Raw genomic sequence first — 21,162 nt, 5'->3', positions numbered from 1 at the left:
ATACACAACTAAGGTCTCGTGTCTAAAATCTGAAGTAAGAATACAAATAAACCCATAATGTTTGCCAGCTACTGTAAAAAGTAGCCAGAGAGAAGGTATTTCATGCCTGGAATATTTTACATTGCTATTAAACAAGCAAACTTTTTAAGCTTTTCAAAGGAGTACTGAATATACTAATATGGAAACTGTTTATGACTTCTGTTTGGTGTTTTTTTTCTATAGCAAAACAGACTCATAATTAGTGCCTGATAAGATTTTAGTTTAAAGTTGTCAGTGTTGCACAGAAGTAAATTTGATTTTTAAGATCCACATGTTAAATGTGACATGCAGACGTGTTCGTTCAAAGAGCACAGCTGTGGTAAATGTTGCTTTTGTTTTTCTTTTGTTTTCCTGTACATGTACAGTGCCTTAGAGATTTTTAACATTACAGAGTATTATGTATAGCTCTCAATATTACCATTTAACTGACTTCTTTCTGTTTTCAAACTATTGTCTTGTATCCATTGAACTACTGTTCTCAAACTGTTTGGTACCTGATGATACATGAATGCTATGTAACTTTATAAAATTAAAAAAACCCAACTCTGATTACTTATGAGACAACAACATTCCTCATAAAGAAGAAAAAAGAAAATGGTCTGGATGCTTACTGAGACAGTGCTGTTGTGTGTAATCTAGAGTTAGGGAATCACTCTTTTGAAGATTATCTTCTTTACCTGTCAGTCAGATACTTGCAGATCTGCTGTTGATGAAAAGGCTGAATATAACAGTATCTTTATTTGTGGTGTCTCTACCAGTACTGGAAATCAGGACATAAGTTGGTGGATTTCCTTTGCGTGAAGTAAAAGGAAAAGAACCAGGAATCTGTTTGGTTGGCAAGGGAATGATACCTCAGGACTGATGGCTTTTTGTGCACAGCAGTACAGTGGTTGCTAACCATGTGTTACTGCAACTATTTCCACTGCAGAAGAGCACACTTAAAATAGAAATGAAAGTTGGAAAGGATGCAGAGAAGTTATTCAGTGAAGAAGAATCGAATCAGAACTATGTCTTGTATACTTCAAATTGTAAATTAGTAGCTGGGCTGTTTTTCAGGAGTATAATTTTCTAAATAAAAGTGCAAAGGTACCTTCTTTGGCTTCAGATAGGATAATAGTAATTTTAATTTAAACATTCGTTATTGAGCCTTCTAGTTAAATTTGGAGCTAATGCGAGATTACCATTGTTTAGTTTACAATACTGTGTAAAAATGTCTCTGCCATATAGTCAATATGAGAGTGAAGTATCACTACTGAAATAACAATCCATAGTGGGGCAGAGCACATTTCAATCTATACTTTTTACTGAATGCACTGTAAATTGAGTAACCACTACAATTTAATATGGTATACATCTGGTTTAGGTGTCAGTTCAGGTGCAGCTTTTTCTTTAAAGAAATAGATTTAGGCTGAGTTAATGTTCTAGTTTATTTCCATCTGATTACAAGTTAAAACTTACAGAACAATCTTCAATGCTCAGCATCCTTATTCACATCACAGAAAAGCATACACTTTGGTCCTGTAAACTGTAGCTAGTGTCTTTGGAGATAAATGCAAGGTGAGAGGAACTGCTCACTGTAAGATAAGTTTCTCAGTTCCTTTTGAGACAAAGCCAGGAAGCCTTGAAAACCTCTATTCCTTAAGATTAGACTGGTAACATACCATAGCTATCAAAATACAAATGCTAAACAGTAAGTGTCTACACACTATTCTTCAGGGTCATAGCTTTACAAATAGTAAGTAGTTACAGGAATGGTTTTAGATGCCTGTTTCAATGCTTAGGCATTTCAAACAAATACATTAAAAAAATGCAGGTAAGTGAATACACCAATATACAAATGATAACGTCTCTACAGGAATACAAAATCTTTAAAAATTAAATACTGACTTAATTCAGTCACTCAGTTGACAGTCTTTCACCAAGCTTGAACAAAAGCAGTTGGCTGACTTGCAAAATTGTTTTTAAAGAATGATTTATTCATTCTTCATAGCTTTCCTTCTTTCACATCCACTATGGAATCCTTTAGTGCCATCAGGCCCTTTAGGTAGTCGCAGCACCCCTACAGGTAGACCGTCTGCATTTTGTATTTTGCGAGCTAGCATGGGGCTACTGACTGGACTCTTCTCTTGCGTTACGGTTTGACCTTGTCGTCTTCTCTGTACCCATGGGCTACTAGAAGGAGTGATGCTGCTATCTGAAGAATAATCTGTGCCTTTCCTTGGAATTTCAGGGCTAGTGTTTGGGTGAAGTTTGCTGTCTTCAGCAAGTGGAGACTTTTTGGTCACTTTTCTTAGTGAAGATGGACTATTCCAAGGACTTGATCTGGGTGACACATTAGGACTCAAATGGTGGTTTGGGTGAATAATAGGGCTTAATTTATTCATAGTACTTGTTGCAGTACTTTTGCGTCCTGACAATGGTGATGTAGGATTACTCTCTGTGTCAGAAGAGCTATTTGCTGAAGATTCATCACCAACAAACTGAAGCTCCTCAACTCTCTTATTAAGGGATCTAACCTTGTTAAGACTCTTGGTGCAATCTTCATAACGGTTCTTGTCTTTGGGAACTTTTTTCTTTGGAGGTTTCATGCCTATTAGGATAACTTTCATGCCAGTCTCTTTCTTTTCAGCACACATGAAGTCATGAGCACGTATGGCAGCATCTACTTCTTCAAATTCTATAATTGCACATTCCTGTGTTCCTACTTGGTTGTACCGACTGCTGAACCTCTTGACATCAGGTGGTAGATCCCTACCAGGCTTGAGAATACGAACAGATGAAATTACACCAAAAGTTACAAAGGCTTTGAGGAGATACTCCATTATCTTTTCTTGCATACATCCATTTTCTTGTTCTTTGAGAGCCTGCAGCTCAGAAATCAAGTGGATATCGTACACCAGTAACATCTTGGTAGGGTGGCTTTCACTTGGAAACACTGGAACTGGAGTATTTCTTCTAACCTTTCTGTTGTCTTCATTGAGCTCAAGAGTGTCCGAGTACTTCAGTGCATATGCCGTGGTTCTCCAGTCACGGGTAAGCTGTTTCACCTTTAAGACAGACACAGTTTAAGGAGAACAGTTATTCTCAAATTAACTAACCACCTAAACTAATTACAGTAAGTTTACGCAGATTTTGACTTTAAGGGACTTTTGACAGATACTTTCTACTACTATAATTTTTGGATCTCCATACTTTGCAAAGGGCATCAAATTCACCATCCCTTCTCAGAGGAAAAAAAAAATTGACTGCCTCCCAGAATAATTTAAAAATGTAGTCACTTTAAAGCTTATGATTTCCCTAGACAATCATGAAAGAGTTTAGAAATTAAAGTTCTAACAAAACTAACCATCACATCACATCAAAACTGCATCAACTCAGAGAGGCAGATAAAGAGGAATACTGTAAAACTGACCCTAGGAAAGGAGTTCTCTTCATGCCTTCTAAATTTTTGAGATGAACTAGGCTTACACAAGGCACTAAAAGTTTTTGAAAGTTAACTTACGTTCTTAAAAGAAGTGAGGAGTTTAACACTGACATAGCCCATCTTATTTCTTCTTACATGCTTTAGGAGGAAGGCATCTTTCTCAAGGTTCTCATCGGAGAAGTAATATTCAATCTGTGCTATTAACTTCTGGATCAGATCATTTTCTGGAGGTTTCCAGTTCTGGTCAGAGTCATCATCATTTTCCCCACCACTAGAAAACAGTTAAATTATTTTATTAACAGACTGCAGCAAAGCCTTGGATGCAAAAGACTTTCTCAAAATGAACGGGCTTAATCAGCGCTGACTTCAACTTAGTGTATACATAGGCACTGAATAGATGCAGTCATCTCCATCTGAGGGCAGCTGAGAGGATGAAGCTCTCCAGTCAGCCCCAGGAATCAGTTTCCTGAGCTCGTTCCAAGAGCTGATCTTAGCGTAGAACAATGAGTCACATACACTAGCGTCTTACAAACCCTCTGCCAACCCCAGTCTGGCACCAAAACATGAAACACAGGTGCACGGGTGCTTGGTGCTATGCAGAGTTCCTCCAGTGACAGCAGTTTACTTTCAAATCTGAAGCTATTAGACTTAATATTTTTGTGCTTCATAAGTACTGTTGCATAACAAGGAATTTTCTAACTTGATGCGATGATAATTTCCCAAGCATCTTCACTTCATCAATGTATTTGGTGCTGTGAGCCAGCATTCAGAGGGTAAAAAAACAGTGAGAGGACTGTAGCACTTTTTACTTGTCACTTCCAGAGTGACAAAGTAACTTCACTCATGGTTTAACAGATGAAGGGCTTGAACTATAGGTATGTTTCAGATTAAGGACTTCAGTACAGTAGCAGTTCTTGTACCAGCGTCTCAGGAACAGATGATCAGGTGCATGTGTATATGCAGGATGTTGTTATATTTCCCATCTCCCCCCACTGCCAGTCACATTATCTAGATGTCCGTGCAAAACAGAGCACCGCCGAAAATTCTATCCAGAAAAACGCTCTTGCAACCATGCACTTGAGATAAACCTTCTGCCACATCCAATTACAGCAACACATGCTGCTTGTTGGGGGGGGAAAAAAAATTACATAGTATTGGGGCAAATATTTCCCCCACAGACTACAGCCACAGATGTTGCTACATGAACTGCAGTGCCCAAGTCTAAGTGGTATCTTGAGCCAGAGCCATTTTTTTCAATACCATTAAAGGTCTAGTTTTGCAGTAGGACCATCATGTAAGGTTCAGAAAAATACTACTACTTACAAAAAACAACCCAGTAAGCTCTCTAGACCCTGTAAATCATATAGTTGCTATTACTGAGGTCTCAATGAAAAGGGGAGCCACACAACTTTTCCCAAAATTGTCTTAAATGACTTGCAGAGCTTGTGAAATAATTAAACAAGAGGGAGCAAGTGCCATACTAGGGTCCCTTAAAGGCAGCCTTGCAGGGAGGACGAAGCCTGCTGAATCACCTTTCTACATGGCAGTTTGTCCTGCAGCCAGGGGTGATCTTAATGCAGAATGGTGATATCACGTATCTGAACTGCCTGTGCCTGCACACGGGCAAAAATACTGCCCAGGCAAATGCTTGTTTTGTGTCTGGAGATCCTACCTAAGTCAATGGATTCTGCATAAGGAGTGTGCTCACAGTTGTCACAAGTTTTTGCAGTTGTCTAGGGCTTGACTTTTTGAAGCTGGTGATTTTTTGACTTATGGCTCATTCCCTGATAGGGCAACAAACACGCAGTTAATTTTTACCTTTTTTTCCAGGCATGATGCTCTGTTTTCTTTCCATCTGAACCTTCCAAATACCTGTGAATATCTGTGCTAATAAACCTTCTAAAAGCTGTAAGCTTCATCTTGAATTTAAGGTAACCTTTTCTTATCAGAGTGAGAATATCGAGTAGTCATTCACCACTTTGATTTACTTATTTCCTTCTTCAGAACTTTATGAAGAATAAGCCTGTCAAAACTACTTGGATAGTATGAAAAACAACCTTTTTAAATTGTGACTCAGCTAGCTGTTAGTCATACAGGAAACTAAATGCATATGTGCATAGAGAGCAGATACTGTCTTTTGGATATCAAAACTCACAAACAACGTACTCTGAGTTCTGGATGCAGCCTAACCTTTTGACAAAATTTTGCCAAGTCTCGAAAAGAACGCAATACTGTAGTAATAAGCATTATGTGACAATATAATTAACAGCATAGCTGAATTTTCAACAGTGCAACCACTGAAAGTTTGGTAACAAATACCAGTGGGTACAATATTATGGCTCCAAGTAATGGGACTGGCAGCAGCAATCTAAATCTCAAAATAATTTCTATTATGAAGCATTATTTTAAGACTCACATTTTCATATAAGCATAAAAACATTCACCTTTTAAAGCTCAGATTTTTCCAGTGTTTGGCTGCATCCAGAAGAAATCTAAATTGAGCAAGAACAGCTTTACTTCATGTGTAGAAGGAGACATCGTGTTTGTGACAAACACTCTGAAGAGTTTTGTGAAATACCTGGCAGCTAAGTGCCTGGAGACTGAATGCCAAAAACACTTAAAAGGAAGAGACCTCCCTGAGAATTGTACTGTTTTGACCCTGAGGAAATGGCTTTAAGTTACAGAATCTAGAAATTGGAAAAAAAAAAATCTGAAAATTTTCATAGCTTAGCTGAAGAACTAAATGGCTTATTCCCACAGGGAGGCCTAGACCAGGCGTTACAATGCCAAGTGCTTGGATAAATAGTTTCTTACCAAATGTTGCATTCCTGAAAGTAAATAGCTGATATTAGCGATTTACTTAGCTAATGTTGCATGTAAATTGCAAAAGCACGTGTGAATCACACTCACCTACTTGTGATGTGAAGCCTTTATAGTTTTCTCCATGTCAATACTTCAGGCCTTTTCTGGATCAGGAAGAGGCCATTTACAAAAAGTCAACCTCCACCAAGAACTTAATATAGATCAACATTGTCAGAGAACATTTTTGAAGGTAATACCTACTGTAGAAGATTAAATAAGTGGCATTTAAGAGTTAGCTATTACGTGTTGTTAAGCTTGAAAATAACCACATTTTTTTCTGGTCTAGGCCAGTGCTAGAAGCTCTTACACAAGCTTTGTATATACAGCATGCTTGTCTTATAGATTAATAGCCATAATCTCAGTTTTGATACTGGCATTTTTACAGTGGCCTCATAGTTATATCCTGTTTTAATGATATATGATATCTTTAGAACTGCCTAACGACGTCCACAAGACATTGTACTAGTTTTGGCAAGATTTACACCACTAAAGCAGTTAAAAGCAGTGCAAAGAAAGTGTGCGCACTGAAACCAGATAACTGAAAAACATTTTAAGTTGTATAATGACTGTCTGGGCTGGAAATAATCCTCACTCAGCAGCAGCCTTACTGTTCATTTGGCCAACTTGTGCATTATTGAAAAAAAAAAATCCTTTAATTGATGAGCTCCTCAAACATAGTCTCAGTTGTGCACGCAGGAGCATCTGTACATGCACTGCTTTTCTAATCTTCCGAGAGCTCTAAGTTTCCTACTTTTTAAACAGATCTACATTACTAATGCCTCACTAAAAGAAGAAACATCAAATGGTGTATTTTGGCAGACCCACGTGTACGCCACAAGTGCGATATTTTTAGCACTTGCAGAGCAGTGAAACCCTAGAGGCCAAGCATGGCTCATCTTCCCAGAAATTAACTGTTTACTAAAATCTTTGTACTCTCGGGAGCCACAGGAAACACAGGAGGTGCCTGGGAGACCGAAAGGATGGCTCTGCTGCTGCAGGCAGGAGCCGGGCAGGCGCCTGTGCACCGGCACGGCTGGCCAGGCTGCCCCGCAGCCGGAGACGCGGACGGCCCACCAGCGCGGCCCCCAGCTCCCGTCGCTGCCCCGGCCCCCGGCCCCCGCCGCCATGGCTCGAACACCCACCTGCAGGCCGAGCTTCCTCGCCAAGCAAGGACCGTCAAGGAAAAGTCAGAATCATCAAGGTAAACAAAAGATACTTCAAATTTAGGAAACCACTTAAGTAGAACGTAACACTGTAGACTGTTGTACGCATTTGATTTACAAAAAGACAATAATCACGTATGATTGTGGTAAAACTAAGGAGACTCAGGTTAAGCATTTTGCTTGTGTTTAGCTACGCTCAGCCTCCCGTTTATGTCACGTGTAGTTGACAGCCTTGGTAGCTGCAGAAAATCCCCCCAAACTATACCCCTGTAATTTAAATAATGCATTGCAATTCATTCTAATGCGTGCTAGGATATTAAGTCAGAGAATAAATTGAAATAATTGTTCTTTGAACAAAACGCTGAACTTCCTGTTGCTATACCTGAATCTTTTTGTGATTGGATCTATTATGGCATCTGCAGCTTTAGTAGAAAGCACGAGATGACAAATAGTGAACTTTGTCTCTCTGCGGTTTCCTGACACAAAATCCTGGATGCCCCTTTCACAGAGGCCCTGGCAGGCATCACAGGAACTTCAGGCTTTTTTAGTAATTCCCACCACTGATTATTAAATCCAGAAACATTAACGGCATTATCAGGCAGTGGAGGGAGAGCAGAGTTAGAAGTAGGTTGCATGGTAGTACTTATTTCTGCATTCAAAGAAGTCTTGATTTTGTGCCTGGCCACCCTATTTCCAAAGCTATCAAACAAATGCTAGTTCATGTCTTTACTTAAGTCACAGATTAAATGTTTAAAAAAAAGAAAGAAAAGACAATCTGTGAGACGTTTCTGTCAGAAACACCTTATCACCGGTCTGGTCAGGAGCACCGCGGTGCCGCCGTTCCCCAGCAGCGCCGCGTCCTCGCTAGCGGGGCCGGGACGCGCCGGGCCGGGCTCCCCCGCGGGGCTCGCTGCGGCCTCGCCCGCCCGCGCTCGCGTTGCATCAGCTGCGGCTGCACCGCCGCCTCGGGCCCCGGGCAGCCCCGCGCGGGGCGCTGCCGCCTCACCTGGACCTGCCGCCCCGCCCGCAGTCCTCCTCGCTGCCGCTGCCGCCGCCGCCGCCGCCGCCCCGCGCCGCGGGCCCGGGGGCGCCGCCCGCCGCCTGCAGGGCCCCCGGGATGAGCAGCGCGCCGCCGCCGCCCGCCGCCAGCGCGGGGCCCGGGCCGCGGGGGGCGCCTGGCTGCGGCTGCGGCTGCGCCATGGCCGGGCGGCCGGAGCCGTGGCGGAGCCCCGCGCTGCTGCCGCTGCCGCTGCCTCCCTCCCGCTGCCCGCTCCCCCCTTCTCCCTTCTCCCCCTCCCGCCGGGGCGGCGCTCCCGGCTCCCCTCCCCCGGCCCCGGCCCCGGCAGCCGCCCCCTCCAGGAGGCTGGGAAGCGTTAACCGGGGGTGAGCCCGGCTGTGGCGGCGGCGGACGAGGGCTGGAAGCGACGGGCCTGAACGCACCGGGACGGGGCTGGATGCACTTTGCTCTTGTGGGGCACTGCTCCGTAACTCTGCGTGGTGCTTAAACGGAGTGAAAACCACCCCCAGCAGAGCTCAGCTAAATACAGAGCCCCATTTCTGAAACCTTTACGCACAGATTTAACCGTGAACTTAAAGCCCGCTGGATTGCAGCGGACTGTCCCTCGTACTGAAGCAGTGTGTATGTCAGCAGGGTGAGGATCGAAGGCATTTAAATTTGCCTCATCAATATCCATCCTTCGGGCAGGGAAGAGCTTTCAGTGCTACCCACGCACAAACTGTGTGATGCAAGTGGGATCTTTAAGCCACTACCTCATCTGTTGCATCCCTCTTTTCATCTGTACTCTACTTCCCCGCGTTGTTTCAATATTTTGCCTTTAAAAACCTGGATTGGCAAAAATGTCGACTCCACTTAGAGGCCAGTTACTATTCTCATCACGGTAACAAACAGTACTCCTGAGTCAGATTTGCTGGCATTAAAACATACTAAAACTACTGCTCCGCCTCAGTGGGTTTGGCTCATTTTTTAACATGCCTTAAGCTAAGAAAAATTTTGTTTATGAAATACGCTTACATGCATCACTAACCAAATCTCTACCCTCTGCTAAGGCGACAGCATTTTGTAAAAAGAAGTCTTGTAATAAGAAGTTTTGCTACTGGTTTCAATGGGAATATAAATACAAATACAAAAGACACATTCTAGGAGGGAGTAAGTACAGGGATTGTGGGTCTGATTATGTATTTCTTAAATTCATTCATGGGGGTCGTTTGCCTCCCTCGGTAGGAACAAGGTCAGCACCAGTATGAGCTAAGAACTATTCTATGCTACAACTAACCAAGAGACATATCTGAATTTCCTGATGATTCCCTCTGCCTGGGTTAAAGACATTTTTCGGCAGTGAACCCGATCCCATAGGGAATGGCAGAGGATCTGCTGTTCTGCTTTCCTGGTGGTCGCTGCACAGAGCTGGCCTTTGGCCTTGGCTACGTCTCTGTAAGTATCTTGCTGTCATCTAGTCTGCTACAGACACATTACTAATGCTTAGAGGATTAGTGCAGATGAAGACCAAGGTCATTTCAAATACTGCATTGGTTAGGTCTCCTTTGTAAATTATCATTATTTTAGAAAAGTACATAACAATGGTCTATAATGCTTAATTACCAGCAGAGATTAAAAAGTGTTTGTAACGGCGGTAGAATTTAAAAGTAAAAGAATGACGCAGACAAGTCCTTAGAGGGGAAGCCGTATCTCACCAGGGCTTCAGATGCCCAGTCAGGATTATAACCCCATGAACCTCAACTGTGCAAAGCTTTCACAGATTTCTTATGGGGCATTGCTGGCACAGTAATGTCTAAATATTTACATACTTTGTAATTCTCACAAAATAAACTTTTATTATCCTTATTTTTCTGTCAGCCTTTCAGCAAATGACAACTAAAAATCACACTACACGAAGCTAAGACTGGGGTGCTGGCGGGGGAAGGCAACGCGGTGGAACTCGCAGACGCCCTTGCTGGCGCGTTTCTAGCCACCAGCTAGTGCTTGATCTTTGCATTTAAAACCACCCATTACCCATCTGTGGGGTTTATGGGCTACAAGAGCTGCTCGTCCTTTTTAGAAACTATCTGGCTTGACAGTTACAGGCCCTCACCAACGTATATGAATATCTCCCACATATGGATTATCCTTAGATTATTACTGTTGTGAACCAAGTACTATTTCTGTTTTACAGATTGGAAAAAAGGTATAGACGAGCATAATAATGTCTAAGATGACACACAATTTCTCTAACGGCAAGAAATTTAATCTAGATCTCCGGTGTGTTGGTGCAGCGCTTGTCCCAGGCAGTCCTTCCCCTCCTAAAGCAGTCCTCCCAGGGCAGCTGTGCGGGCGGGCTGAAGCTGCATACTCATTTTCCCGTGGTGGTTTCTTCCTGGGCCTGCTGTTGGGAATACAGCTGAGTTTTAAACACCTCACTATGGTCCATGGCATACCTTTGCATGCTGAATATCAGAACAGTTTGCAACTTCTAGAAATAGTGAAAATAGATACCGGAGAGCAATGAATACCATGCTTACATGTTGTATTTCTTCACACTTGTGGTAAGCCTTCTAAATCTGAGTTGCTGAATCTAGAGGCTAGCAGGTTATCCCATTTAAAAGAAAAAGCTGATGCTGGAAATCAAGAATGTCTTTAGTGCAATTCTATTCCCCTTCAAAAAATGAACTGAATATTACTTTCTTGATTTTAACAGGAGGCCATTACTTTGGCAGCATTTAGCCTAGAAAACTAACTAAAAATTTATCAGGGCACACAACAACATTTGTTTGTTTGCACCTTGGTTTTCTACATCCTCTCCAAGTCCTCTAGCTTGCTTGTTTCTAACAGCCTCTTAAATGCTTCAGAAACCAAAGAAATGGAGTTCAGCATTTTCAAAACAGAATCATATGCTATACATTTCATTTGTGATTGATTTATTTAGACATTAAATCAGTTAACTGATACTACTGCTAGAAAGATTGGGCAAAATACTCTCTAATTTTCCTATCCGTGCTTCAAGATTTCTTTTAATAAAATTACTATTACGGATGAATTTGAGTGATGTGTTGAAATCCCTCTGCTTACCTGTAGAACAAATACAGTAGCAGAGGTTCTGGCAATGCCCATTTCCCCTACTATGCCCCCTTACTTTGGTCCTACTGTAATATTTCTGTAGACAGAGGTGGTTTTATTTTAATCCCAATGAACTTTTGGTTCCCATTGTCTTCTATGTGTATTGTGTGATGCTTCCAAAAGCAGTGAGATTCTAATGTATTTGATGCAGGCCACTAAATAATCATGAGCAGATGACCGCTGTCACTGTTAATTCAGTCAAATCAGCACAGGCAAAATAATAGCGTCTGCATTATTATCTCCGATTGCCAATAAGTAAAACTGTATTTTCCTATAGGCTGTCATAATTGTTTAAACATCCATTAAAAACCTACAGTAAATCTTCTGCTAATCTTCGTAACATCAACTGTCATTTTACATTTCCTCTGCAGCATTCACCGCTGTAGCGAGAACACCTGCGAAGGTCTGGCGAGGAGTCAGCGACTGCCAGAGCGCATTGTAGCAGGCCCAGCGTGTGAACGCTGCTACACACGGACCAAATTCCCGTCAGGGCCAGGCACGCGTATTCCGTTTTGTCCACAGTGTCTAGCTGCTCCCCGGCCAGTAGCTACTCCAGGTTAGCACAGCTGAGACAGGGAAACAGTTCCAGCAGATTCAAGGGACCCTTAGGAACAACTAAGGGCCTCCAGCAGCCTCCCACCGGTGACCCCTCCGCGCGGCTCCCGGGCCCCCCGCGCAGCGTGGAGCGTACGTCCTGCACTGAGCCTATCCTGCTCAACCCCTCACGAACCCGAGCGCGTCCCTCCACCGGTATCCCATCCTCTCTTGCCTGCCGTGCGCTCGCAGCCATCAACAGTTTGTCTTAACACAGTAAATTCTGGGAACTTGAGTTTACTTTGCTAAGTCATAAAATGAGACATTCACTTTTGTGTCTGTCTTTACACCCATCTGCGGGTTCGAGGGCTGCTTTTTGTTCACTTTCTTCAGTGCCTATTAAGACAAACTGTTAAAAGTATATATTGGTAAAGACATCTCTACACGTTAAATAAGCATTTGTTTGCTTAGCTCTGAGGAAATGTTTTAAGCCTTCAATTCATGTGTAATGTGCATATTCCATTCCTAAAATAGAATCTGGAAAATACAGAAAATTATGGATTTTGTCCATCCTCAGTTTTAATCAAAAGTATGGTTAGGTGGTAGAGAAATGATTTTGACCCTTGTGCATCTAATAAAATCGCCTAATCTATTTGTAAAATGAGTGCAGGTAGAAGAGCAATCGGAGCAACAATTGCCCATTGTGGATTTGCCTCCAGCTGCAGATGACAGCGCCCGCTCTAATGCATGAGGGCAAATCATGATTTAATTGCAGGCAATTGGGTGTATCTGGAGCTAGCAGATAGCAATCTGCCAGCAACTAGAGTTGATGCAAGATTAAGTGGAGCAGGCAACAGACGGGAATTCTCAAAGCACCACGGCCGTACCGTGCTTTCTGAGCGTCTTCAGATTTTGGGTGACAAGTTCATGTCACTGCTGGGCAATTTCCTGAGGTAGATCGAGAACCCAGAAGCTGTGTCCAGCTTCTTGCCTTCTCACAGGTTTTCATGCATAGTCACTCACATTTAGATTTCAGAAAAATCTGATGGTATTACTGTGTTTTTATTACTATTCTATCTCAAAAGCAAAAGTAATAAATATTCTTGTTTTCTGTGCTTTTCATCCATCATGCTTCTGAAATGTGGAAAGATTGCAGAAGAAAAATTTACTCACAGAACAGTGAAATGCAGCTCTCTGCGATGACACTTAGTTTGAACCTTTTACAAACCGCGCTTAAAACCTTTCTAAGTTCCCCTGGGCCTTGTCTACGCTGGAAGGGCGTCGCCTGCGCAGCTGTGGCGGCACAGCCCTCCGGAGGAGAGGCGGCACGCTCCCATGGAAACACTTCTTACCGCAGATGAGCCATCCTGCCTTTCCAGCCAGGAAAGAGGAGCCAGCGCAAACACTACTCTGACACAGCTGTGCCAAGGTAAACGTTCTGGGAAGAAGCTGCGTTTCCCCCCTTGTTCATGTAGCTGGCTCAGCAGTCAGCATCACCACGAGCCGTATTTAGGTGTGCTCTGCACAGTCGCTGAGCGCAGTTTCCGCCGGGTAAGGCAGCCCAAGCCGCTGCTGCGGGCCACGGGCCGGAAAGCATCGGAGGTGCCAGCGCGCTCCCGTCCTTTCCCCGCAGCAGGAGGGCGTGTTTCTGTGCGGGGCCGCCCCGGGCACCCGGCTGCTCCTGCCCGGGAGCTGCTAACCCGGACCCTCCGGCTCCCGCCGCTCTCAGGGCCGCGAGGCGGCCGCGCCCCAACGGCCGCCGCACCGGGCACGAGGGCGCGGGCAGACGCCGCTCTCCGCCGCCTCGCGCCTGCGCGCGGCCGGGCCCCGCCCATCACCTGGGCGCCTGGCCGGGCGCCGTAACCCCGCCCCGCTGCCGGAGCGGCCCCGCAGGCACCGGCACGCCTCCCCCGCGGCGCCCGCCCCGCGCCCGCCCCTCCCTCCGCGCGTACAGAGCCCGCGGGCGCGGCGGGGGCGAGCCGGAAGCAGCGGTTGCTGCGGCAACGGCGGAGCGATTTCCGACAGGGGCGGCGGCCGCGGGAGGCTCCGAGGGAGACGGCAGCCGCCGCCGCCGCCGTCGTGAGGAGACTCGTTTCCATGGTGCCCAGCAAGTGCCGGCCCGGCAGGGGCCCCCGGGCCGCGCCCGGCCCGGTAGGTGCGGCGGGCGGCGGGGCCGGCAGCCTGTCGTCGGCGGGGGGCGGTCTCCCTGCCCCCGGCAGCGCCGGCGCCAAGGCTGCTCCCACCCCGCCCCCCCCGCTTGGGGCGGCTGCGGGGGCGGCCGAGTCCCGCCGCCAGGGGGCACCGCGCGCCCCTCCGTCCGCGCCGGGCAGCGACGCTGGTGTGGTTCCGTGCGCTTCGTGGTGTGTGGGGGGGGTGTGGGGGGGGGGGTGTGTGTGTGTGTGTATGGAAAGCCCTTTGGTTAAATATTTCAGGTCAGCTTTTTTCTTATTTAGCAGTAAGTACTGTGGTTTGTGCTATACATCCAAGTAAAAGGCCAGCATGTCTTGCCCTTAAAAAAAAAGTGTTTTCATATTTAAAAGTAAACATTTGTTTATGCCTTCGCGAGGATAACATTTGGATGAAAGTATTTCTTTCAGTGTGTTTATCATACTGAAGGCTACTTAGTTTTACTTAGTGTTGTGACTAATCAGTGTACTTCATAATAGCTTTGGGAAATAGTTTCCAGCTATACTGTTGGAAGTACCTTCCCTGTAAAAATGTTAGTCAACTTCTTTGTTTCAAGATAAGTTTTTGAAAAAGATAATATTCCTTCTTTTTTTCTCCATTTTGCAGGTTAACAATTGTCTTCAGCTGGTTATCCAGACATCATCAATAGCGGATAAAAACAAACCAGTAATTTTTTTTTTTTCCTCTAAGTAATAATGCTAATTAATGCAAGTGTATAGTGCATCTGAGTTTACATGCTTGCTGGTAGGAATTGCCTTTTTTTAATAGCAAGAAGTTTACTTTTAATGTATTATCTGATGTATCTAGTAGTCTTCTGGTAACTTATTTCATTCTGTGGAAAATATATAAAGTAAAAGCACTGAGTTGTAGTATAGTGTGGCACAAGTTTGATATACGATGTCTTGTTTCTCTGTCTGTATTTCTTCTCTTACTGTTATTCCAGTACTCTTTTTTTGTAGGAGTTGGTTTGTTTTAATAGAGCATAACCTCACTTAGTCAACTGTACATGAACGTGCTGTTAATTTCCATGTGTTCCTTTCAGTTTTGAAAGGTGAAATTTTTTAGTAGTAGTATTTTAATAGAATGAATGTTCTTTTTAGGATGGAGTAATTCTGCTATTCTTTTAAGCATTTGCAGAATTTTCTGAGAACTGTAGATATTACTCAGATTTCTTTCTTCATGTTAAAAAAAAAAAAAGAAAAAGAAAAAAACCCTGTGTTTGAAAAGTTTCACATTTGCCATGTCTTGCACATTGTGTTACAGTTTGAATTCAGGATAAATAAAGAGCAGTCATCTTTCCACAACAGACTTCTGCAGCATGATCTGGAAAAAAACTATTCAGGAAGGCAAGGTAATGTTCAGTATGGCTTGGATTGTTTTTTGTCTCCAGTATCTCTTTTTTATTAACTGGACAGTGCTCTTACAAAGGAGGACTGTACGGTGATTAAAAAACATGACAATATTTTTTTATAGAAGTATAACAGCTTTTCCTAATTGGTTATGGTAATTCAATAATTATTGCTGCACTATGTCCTAAAATTTACGTCCTTCTATTATCTAGCTCTTTTTTCATTTTTTTCATTACTTTTTATGCTTTTCTCATTGCCTTTTTTTCCTCATTTTGTTCATGGGAGTTCATCTTCCCGCCCCTACAAAGCCATAGTCTATCTTGAGTGCACTACTGTATTTTCCCTCTGAAGCCACACAAGTCTCTAACCCTTTATTGGGTGTTTAACTTCCTAATATATTTAGACAAAAGTGACCAAGTGACACATCAGTGACTAATACAGAGCAAGCGCCTGGTATGAAGAGATTGTTTTCCTATTGCCTATGTGTTCTTTTGGCTCTGAAAAGCAAGACGTTTGGCGATATCACTGTATCGAAGCCTGAAGGAGCCTTGAAACGCAACACTTCTTGCTATATTGCTGCTGCTTGCATGTCATATAGAAACAGTAATTGATTAGGACAGGAGATCAGTTTAATTATAATGACACTGAAGTATCTGGTACAACATTTCTTTATTCATTCCAGTAACAAAAGACCACCAACAGCTCTTCAGTGCAGAGTGATTTTTTTTTTTTTTTTTGGAGTCTTTACTGTATGTTTATTATGGAATGAGTTTCAGTTCTGCAGTTGTCACCCCCCAGCTTCTTCCTCTGTCACTGGGAAATCCAAGAGTATTGAGTCCTTTGGTGTGTAATAAGCAGATATATGTTCCAGTACCATCCAGTCTGACTGAACTTTCTGGGTTGAAGTTGAAGGAAAATACAGGTACTCTCTCAGGATTTGGGGAGTCTTCTATTCAAACACCTCCAAAATCCAGAGCCTGACTAAACAGTGTTAGTTCATATGCTTCAGGTGATAGCGAAAACTTGTCAGTTTTTTTTTGTTTGTTTGTTTGTTTGTTTGTTTGTTTTTTAATACATTGAGTGTCTTACTGAAAAGTTACGACCTGCAAGATGTGCTGCTTCTAGCTATCAGAATGGCAAGTGTTTCGTACTATTCCCTTGGCATATTAAGAGAGGTTAAATGATCATTGTCAGGAAACTACTAGAAATATCTTTCAAAACATAATATAGACATTTAAATATAGGCCTTTTAATCTACCTTTATATAATAATAGGGCAGTAATAAGGCTCTTTCATGTATGTCTTTAGGAGGAGGACATTATAAGAAGGAAGTCCCTCTATAGCCATCTTGTCATGTTTCAGACTGATTTTTGTCTTTGATCTTGCATTTATTGGCTTGAAGCCTGAGGCAAAACTTGCTTGATAGACTTTTGCAATTACTTTAAATTCATTATTTTCTGGGTCAATGATTAATTTTTTTACTTTGCGGTTGTTTTCACTTTGAAGGATACATGGAAAATGTTAATTTGTTACATTCCAGTTTATTAGAGTAGTTAGTAATAAGAAGTTAGAGGGTAGCACTGAAAAGGTTCTAAATCAAATTAAAGCCCAGCAAAGCTGGTAGTTATTCAAATATCTCTTCTGTTGACATGCTACAGACAATAAGGAGCTTGCTTTCCTTATCAGTAAAGAAATTAATCTTTGCTTGACAAATTGAAAAATTTGTCTTTCTCATTGACATTTCTGACTTATTGAAGTAAAAGGGCAAACTTGTGTAAAAGTTGAGCCTGTGTTGTTGTGCCAGTGCACATGCATGGTAATATGTTTTTGACTAATATTTTTCAGTGGATCATTTTCTAAATAAGCCATAGTTTGGAGGGAACATTTGTTGGTGGGTTTCTCAGATATTTTTAGTCATCTTCCCTCTTCTTCTTTACATTAACAATATGGGTAAAGACAGACAGTTGTGCAGATGTGTTTTAAAGGGCTGCCTGTTTCTTCCTTGATGATGAAGTGAGATAAAATACCAGTTATTATTAGGTGCTGAATATACTTTACCTTTGAAGAATTTGCTTTCATCTCTGGCTCAGTAGGACTGCTAAGTGTTTTGGTGCATTAGTTTCTAGTAGTATCTATGTCTACTTGACCTGTCCTTTTGTAAGGTTTCTCCAAGTTAGATAATATCTTCTTCGAGTTCAGGTATTGAAGCCATGAAACTGATATACAATGTTACTTTAAAACAGCATTGGGTTATTCTAATCAAAACAAAAAAATTTGTGGTATCCGCTTTGTAACAAATTGTCGCAAACTGTCACAAATCAAGGAAATAGTCAAACTTTTGAAAGAGGATATGGAGGACTGTTGTGGTAAACTAAAAATGGCAGGAAAGAGCTGATATTCAGAACCATTGAATAGAGGCAAAGTGCAGTTTCATGCACTATGCAACTTTTTCCTTTTAATAGGAAAGAAAATTCTGCTCTTAATATTTATAGTTAATGAAATGATTTTCTGAAGTAGTTCAAATAATCTCTGTATGATTTTTTGATAGATAACACAAGTTTTGGGAGCAGTTCATCAATAACATCCTTTCCTGTATTGCAACGTACAGCTGAAGAAAAAATACTGAACTCAGATAGGCTTACGCTGGAAAGGTGAGAAATTTTTTTAGTAGGGTGTATTTGAGAATATGTAGTTGTCATGTTCTGTACGTAAGATTTATAGACATCATAACTTGCGACTCTTGGGTCTAATGGTCTAAAGTGATGAGTATTTTGGTAATGCCCTTTGTGGTAGATGGTATGTGGGTTGTTGGTGGTATGTATGTGGTTTTTGTTTTTTTTTTTTTCTTCTGAGCAAGATGAATTAATTCCCATGGAGAAATTTTGTATCAGTCTCCTTGTGATAAAAATTAAACACGACTGTAAGTATGATTGTAGAGCAGTCATCTAAGGTAGTAACATGGTGTTAAGGTTTTTCTATTTTAAACTACAGAACTAGCTTAAGAGTTTGATTGAAGGTCAAGCAAGAGATCTATGGAAAATCAGAGCTTAATGTATATCTAGTTCTAGTCTGATGAATTAACTTTTTTGGCCCTGGTTATCTGAAAGACGCATTTAATTGTAAAGACAGAGCTTTTTGATTTGAGGAGGAGAGCTGGTGAGTTTTTTTTTTTTTTTTTTCTTTTTAAGGTTTACGTAGTCCAAAGAGTTGTGCGAGCTCAGTAGGACTGAGGTAGTCTGGAGGTAGTCCTAAGATGGGAATAACCATTTTTAGTATTGCTTCCTGTATTTTTTTACTCTGCATATTAACACTTACTGTTTCATGTATTTGTAGTCTAAATGTAAAGTTCTATAAACCAAAGAAAACTATGTAGATGTAGCACACCTTGAATTCTAATCTAAACAGGTGGCTTATGTGGTTTCTGATAAAACCTTGACAGCTTGTATCTATTGAAATTTTATAGTGTGGTCACAACATGAAACTTTTGAACTGATGGTTATTGTGCAAGATTTCTATGTAACAAGCAAATCTCTGATTAAGAACAAGCATTCTGAAAATTCTGAAAGCATTTCTACTACATTTTGGTGCAAATATTCTTATATTAAAGAGTCATTGCTGCATCCTACGATTGTTTAAAATGGAGTTAGCAAACTTAATTACCTTAATTAAGACAATGTACTTTTTTCATTTCAGTCAGAGTGAGTAACATGAAGGGTGGATTACTGATTTGTTATTTAAGGTTGTGTGTTGTTTTTCTTCTTCTCCCCTCCAGGCAAAAACTGACAGTGTGCCCAATTATTGATGGGGAAGATCATCTTCGCCTTTTGAATTTTCAGCATAACTTTATAACTCGGATCCAGAATATTTCTAATCTGCAGCATCTTGTTTTCTTAGATTTATATGATAATCAGATAGAGGAGATCAGTGGGCTTTCAACTCTAAGATCCCTACGAGTCCTTTTGTTGGGGAAGAACAGGTAAAAAATAATAAAACTAACTTAGGGCAGCCTACTTTGTGGTGTAATATTGGTGTATCAATTATTTACAGAGTTTTTGGATTGTAATATTGGCTGTGAGACCAGTGAGATGACTCATTTTACCTGGGGTCTTCAGGCTGCTATCCTGGTGACACATACTTGCATGGAAGAGTGAATTTGTGCATGGTGGTTGCCCTGTTTGAGGCTGACAGCTTAGACTTATCAATGTCCAAAGTGAGGGAAGTAAAAATATAAACTAAAAGAGCAACATCATGGCAATACAGTATTTGGGGAATTAAGCTTCTGAAGCTGATCGAACAAATCTTGCTTCCACAGTATCAGTGGGGAGAGGAGAGCTGAGGCTAGCACTGGGCCCCCGCAGAATTTGTCTCAGCACAGAGAAAGCTTACTGATAGAGATAGGATGAAACTTCCTGAAAAAGCCTCTGAAATATCCAGGCTAAAGTCTAAGATGCTGTCAATTTATGATACAACATGAAGTTTATTTAAAAGTCTAAGGTTGTAATGACGCTTTGTAAGGAATTTCTTCAGGATATAATCAGAGATATCCAGCCTTAGGTTTAGGCTAGCATGGAGGAAAAGAGTGTGGAAAAGATATGGAGCAGGCATAGCTATCTCGGGGATCTGAAGATTGCCTGTGCTTCTCTGGAGGGTCTCATATTGGACCTGTTAGCCCCCTCCATGGCCTGTTGATCTAATCTCAAAGTACCACTGCTTGGGTAGAATGAGCAACGGTTGAAAGCATAGGAGCATACAGAAGCAGATAAGGAAAATAAAGTAACTCTCAAAATGTAGGAAGGAAGGTGAGCTAAAGATGTTTGCATGCATGCTACTGTAAACTGTACAGAACTAAACTAATCATAATTATTTCAGTGAAGTTCTTGTGTAAATGTAGGGGACTTACACCAAAGTAATGAATAAAACTTTGCTAATCATCCTATGAATAACCAGTGTTTCAAATTAGGTCTAGACTACATTACTTGTTTTTCTGCAAGTCTGAAGAGAAGTAAATACCTCTAGAATTGTGTAGTTAAGTTTTTCAGTATGATCTGCTCCATAGCTGTTTTTGTATGATTTTATCAGAACATTAAGATGAAGCCAGAGTTTAACCCTTTTTAAAAATGAAACATGGCGTTTGATTTCTTCCCTCCCCCTCACCCCTAATTAGATCAATTGATACTTCTCTCTCATATGGCAGGTATCAAGCAATTTATCTAATACTACTTTCTGTTCATGGCTGTTCTTATTGGAGATACTAAAATTAATCTCTCTCAGGTCTTCTATTTATTTGTCAGGTCTTATTTTGTTCAGTTAGAGTCAGAAAATATGAGGTGCTAGCTGCAGACTGTAGGAATTAGACTGTAGAAATTGATTCTTTAACTAGCGAATTTCCTTCTGAGTAGTGTAAACACCTAATTTTTCTTTAACAGAATTAAAGCAAAATTTGCATGCTTTTTATACAAAATATTCATTGAC

The 21,162-nt window shown here is 41.8% G+C and overlaps 2 protein-coding genes and 1 long non-coding RNA gene across 8 annotated transcripts in view; 1 reads left to right on the top strand and 2 right to left on the bottom strand.

Moving 5' to 3' along the window:
• Positions 1 to 1,448: 1,448 nt before the first annotated feature.
• LARP6 (La ribonucleoprotein 6, translational regulator) lies at positions 1,449 to 13,535 on the bottom strand. 3 transcript variants are annotated; one of them, XM_064517469.1, is made up of 4 exons: positions 8,495 to 8,817; positions 5,908 to 5,955; positions 3,542 to 3,734; positions 1,449 to 3,086 (listed from the first exon to the last, which is right to left on the bottom strand). In XM_064517469.1, the coding sequence occupies exons 1-4, from the start codon at positions 8,686 to 8,688 to the stop codon at positions 2,013 to 2,015; spliced, it is 1,509 nt and encodes a 502-aa protein (XP_064373539.1). In that variant the 5' UTR covers positions 8,689 to 8,817; the 3' UTR covers positions 1,449 to 2,012. The 3 variants fall into 3 exon arrangements, with proteins under 3 accessions (XP_064373539.1, XP_025969160.1, XP_064373540.1); XM_026113375.2 differs by lacking the exons at positions 5,908 to 5,955; positions 8,495 to 8,817 and adding an exon at positions 13,507 to 13,535; XM_064517470.1 differs by lacking the exon at positions 5,908 to 5,955 and having other exon boundaries at positions 8,495 to 8,816.
• LOC135329362 (uncharacterized) lies at positions 10,730 to 13,496 on the bottom strand. The gene is made up of 2 exons (XR_010390785.1): positions 13,328 to 13,496; positions 10,730 to 10,889 (listed from the first exon to the last, which is right to left on the bottom strand). It is a non-coding gene; the product is annotated as an uncharacterized LOC135329362 (long non-coding RNA).
• The window catches only part of LRRC49 (leucine rich repeat containing 49), a 61,352-nt gene continuing 53,654 nt past the window's right edge, over positions 13,465 to 21,162 (top strand). Inside the window, exons 1-5 of one of the 4 annotated variants that reach the window (XM_064517466.1) lie at positions 13,465 to 13,583; positions 14,948 to 15,085; positions 15,605 to 15,692; positions 18,239 to 18,341; positions 19,463 to 19,666. In XM_064517466.1, coding sequence (XP_064373536.1) covers positions 15,047 to 15,085; positions 15,605 to 15,692; positions 18,239 to 18,341; positions 19,463 to 19,666 — 434 coding nt within the window. In that variant the 5' untranslated portion in view covers positions 13,465 to 13,583; positions 14,948 to 15,046. Of the gene's footprint in view, positions 13,584 to 14,082; positions 14,310 to 14,947; positions 15,086 to 15,604; positions 15,693 to 18,238; positions 18,342 to 19,462; positions 19,667 to 21,162 lie in introns of those variants that run through there. The other 3 variants (XM_026113373.2, XM_064517467.1, XM_064517468.1) reach the window with 3 other exon arrangements.

The sequence above is a fragment of the Dromaius novaehollandiae genome, chromosome 10 (genome assembly GCF_036370855.1).
Source record: "Dromaius novaehollandiae isolate bDroNov1 chromosome 10, bDroNov1.hap1, whole genome shotgun sequence".
NCBI classification, from domain to species: Eukaryota; Metazoa; Chordata; class Aves; order Casuariiformes; family Dromaiidae; genus Dromaius; species Dromaius novaehollandiae.
Note: the sequence above shows the minus strand (reverse complement) of the source record. Positions and strands in the feature narration are given on the sequence as shown.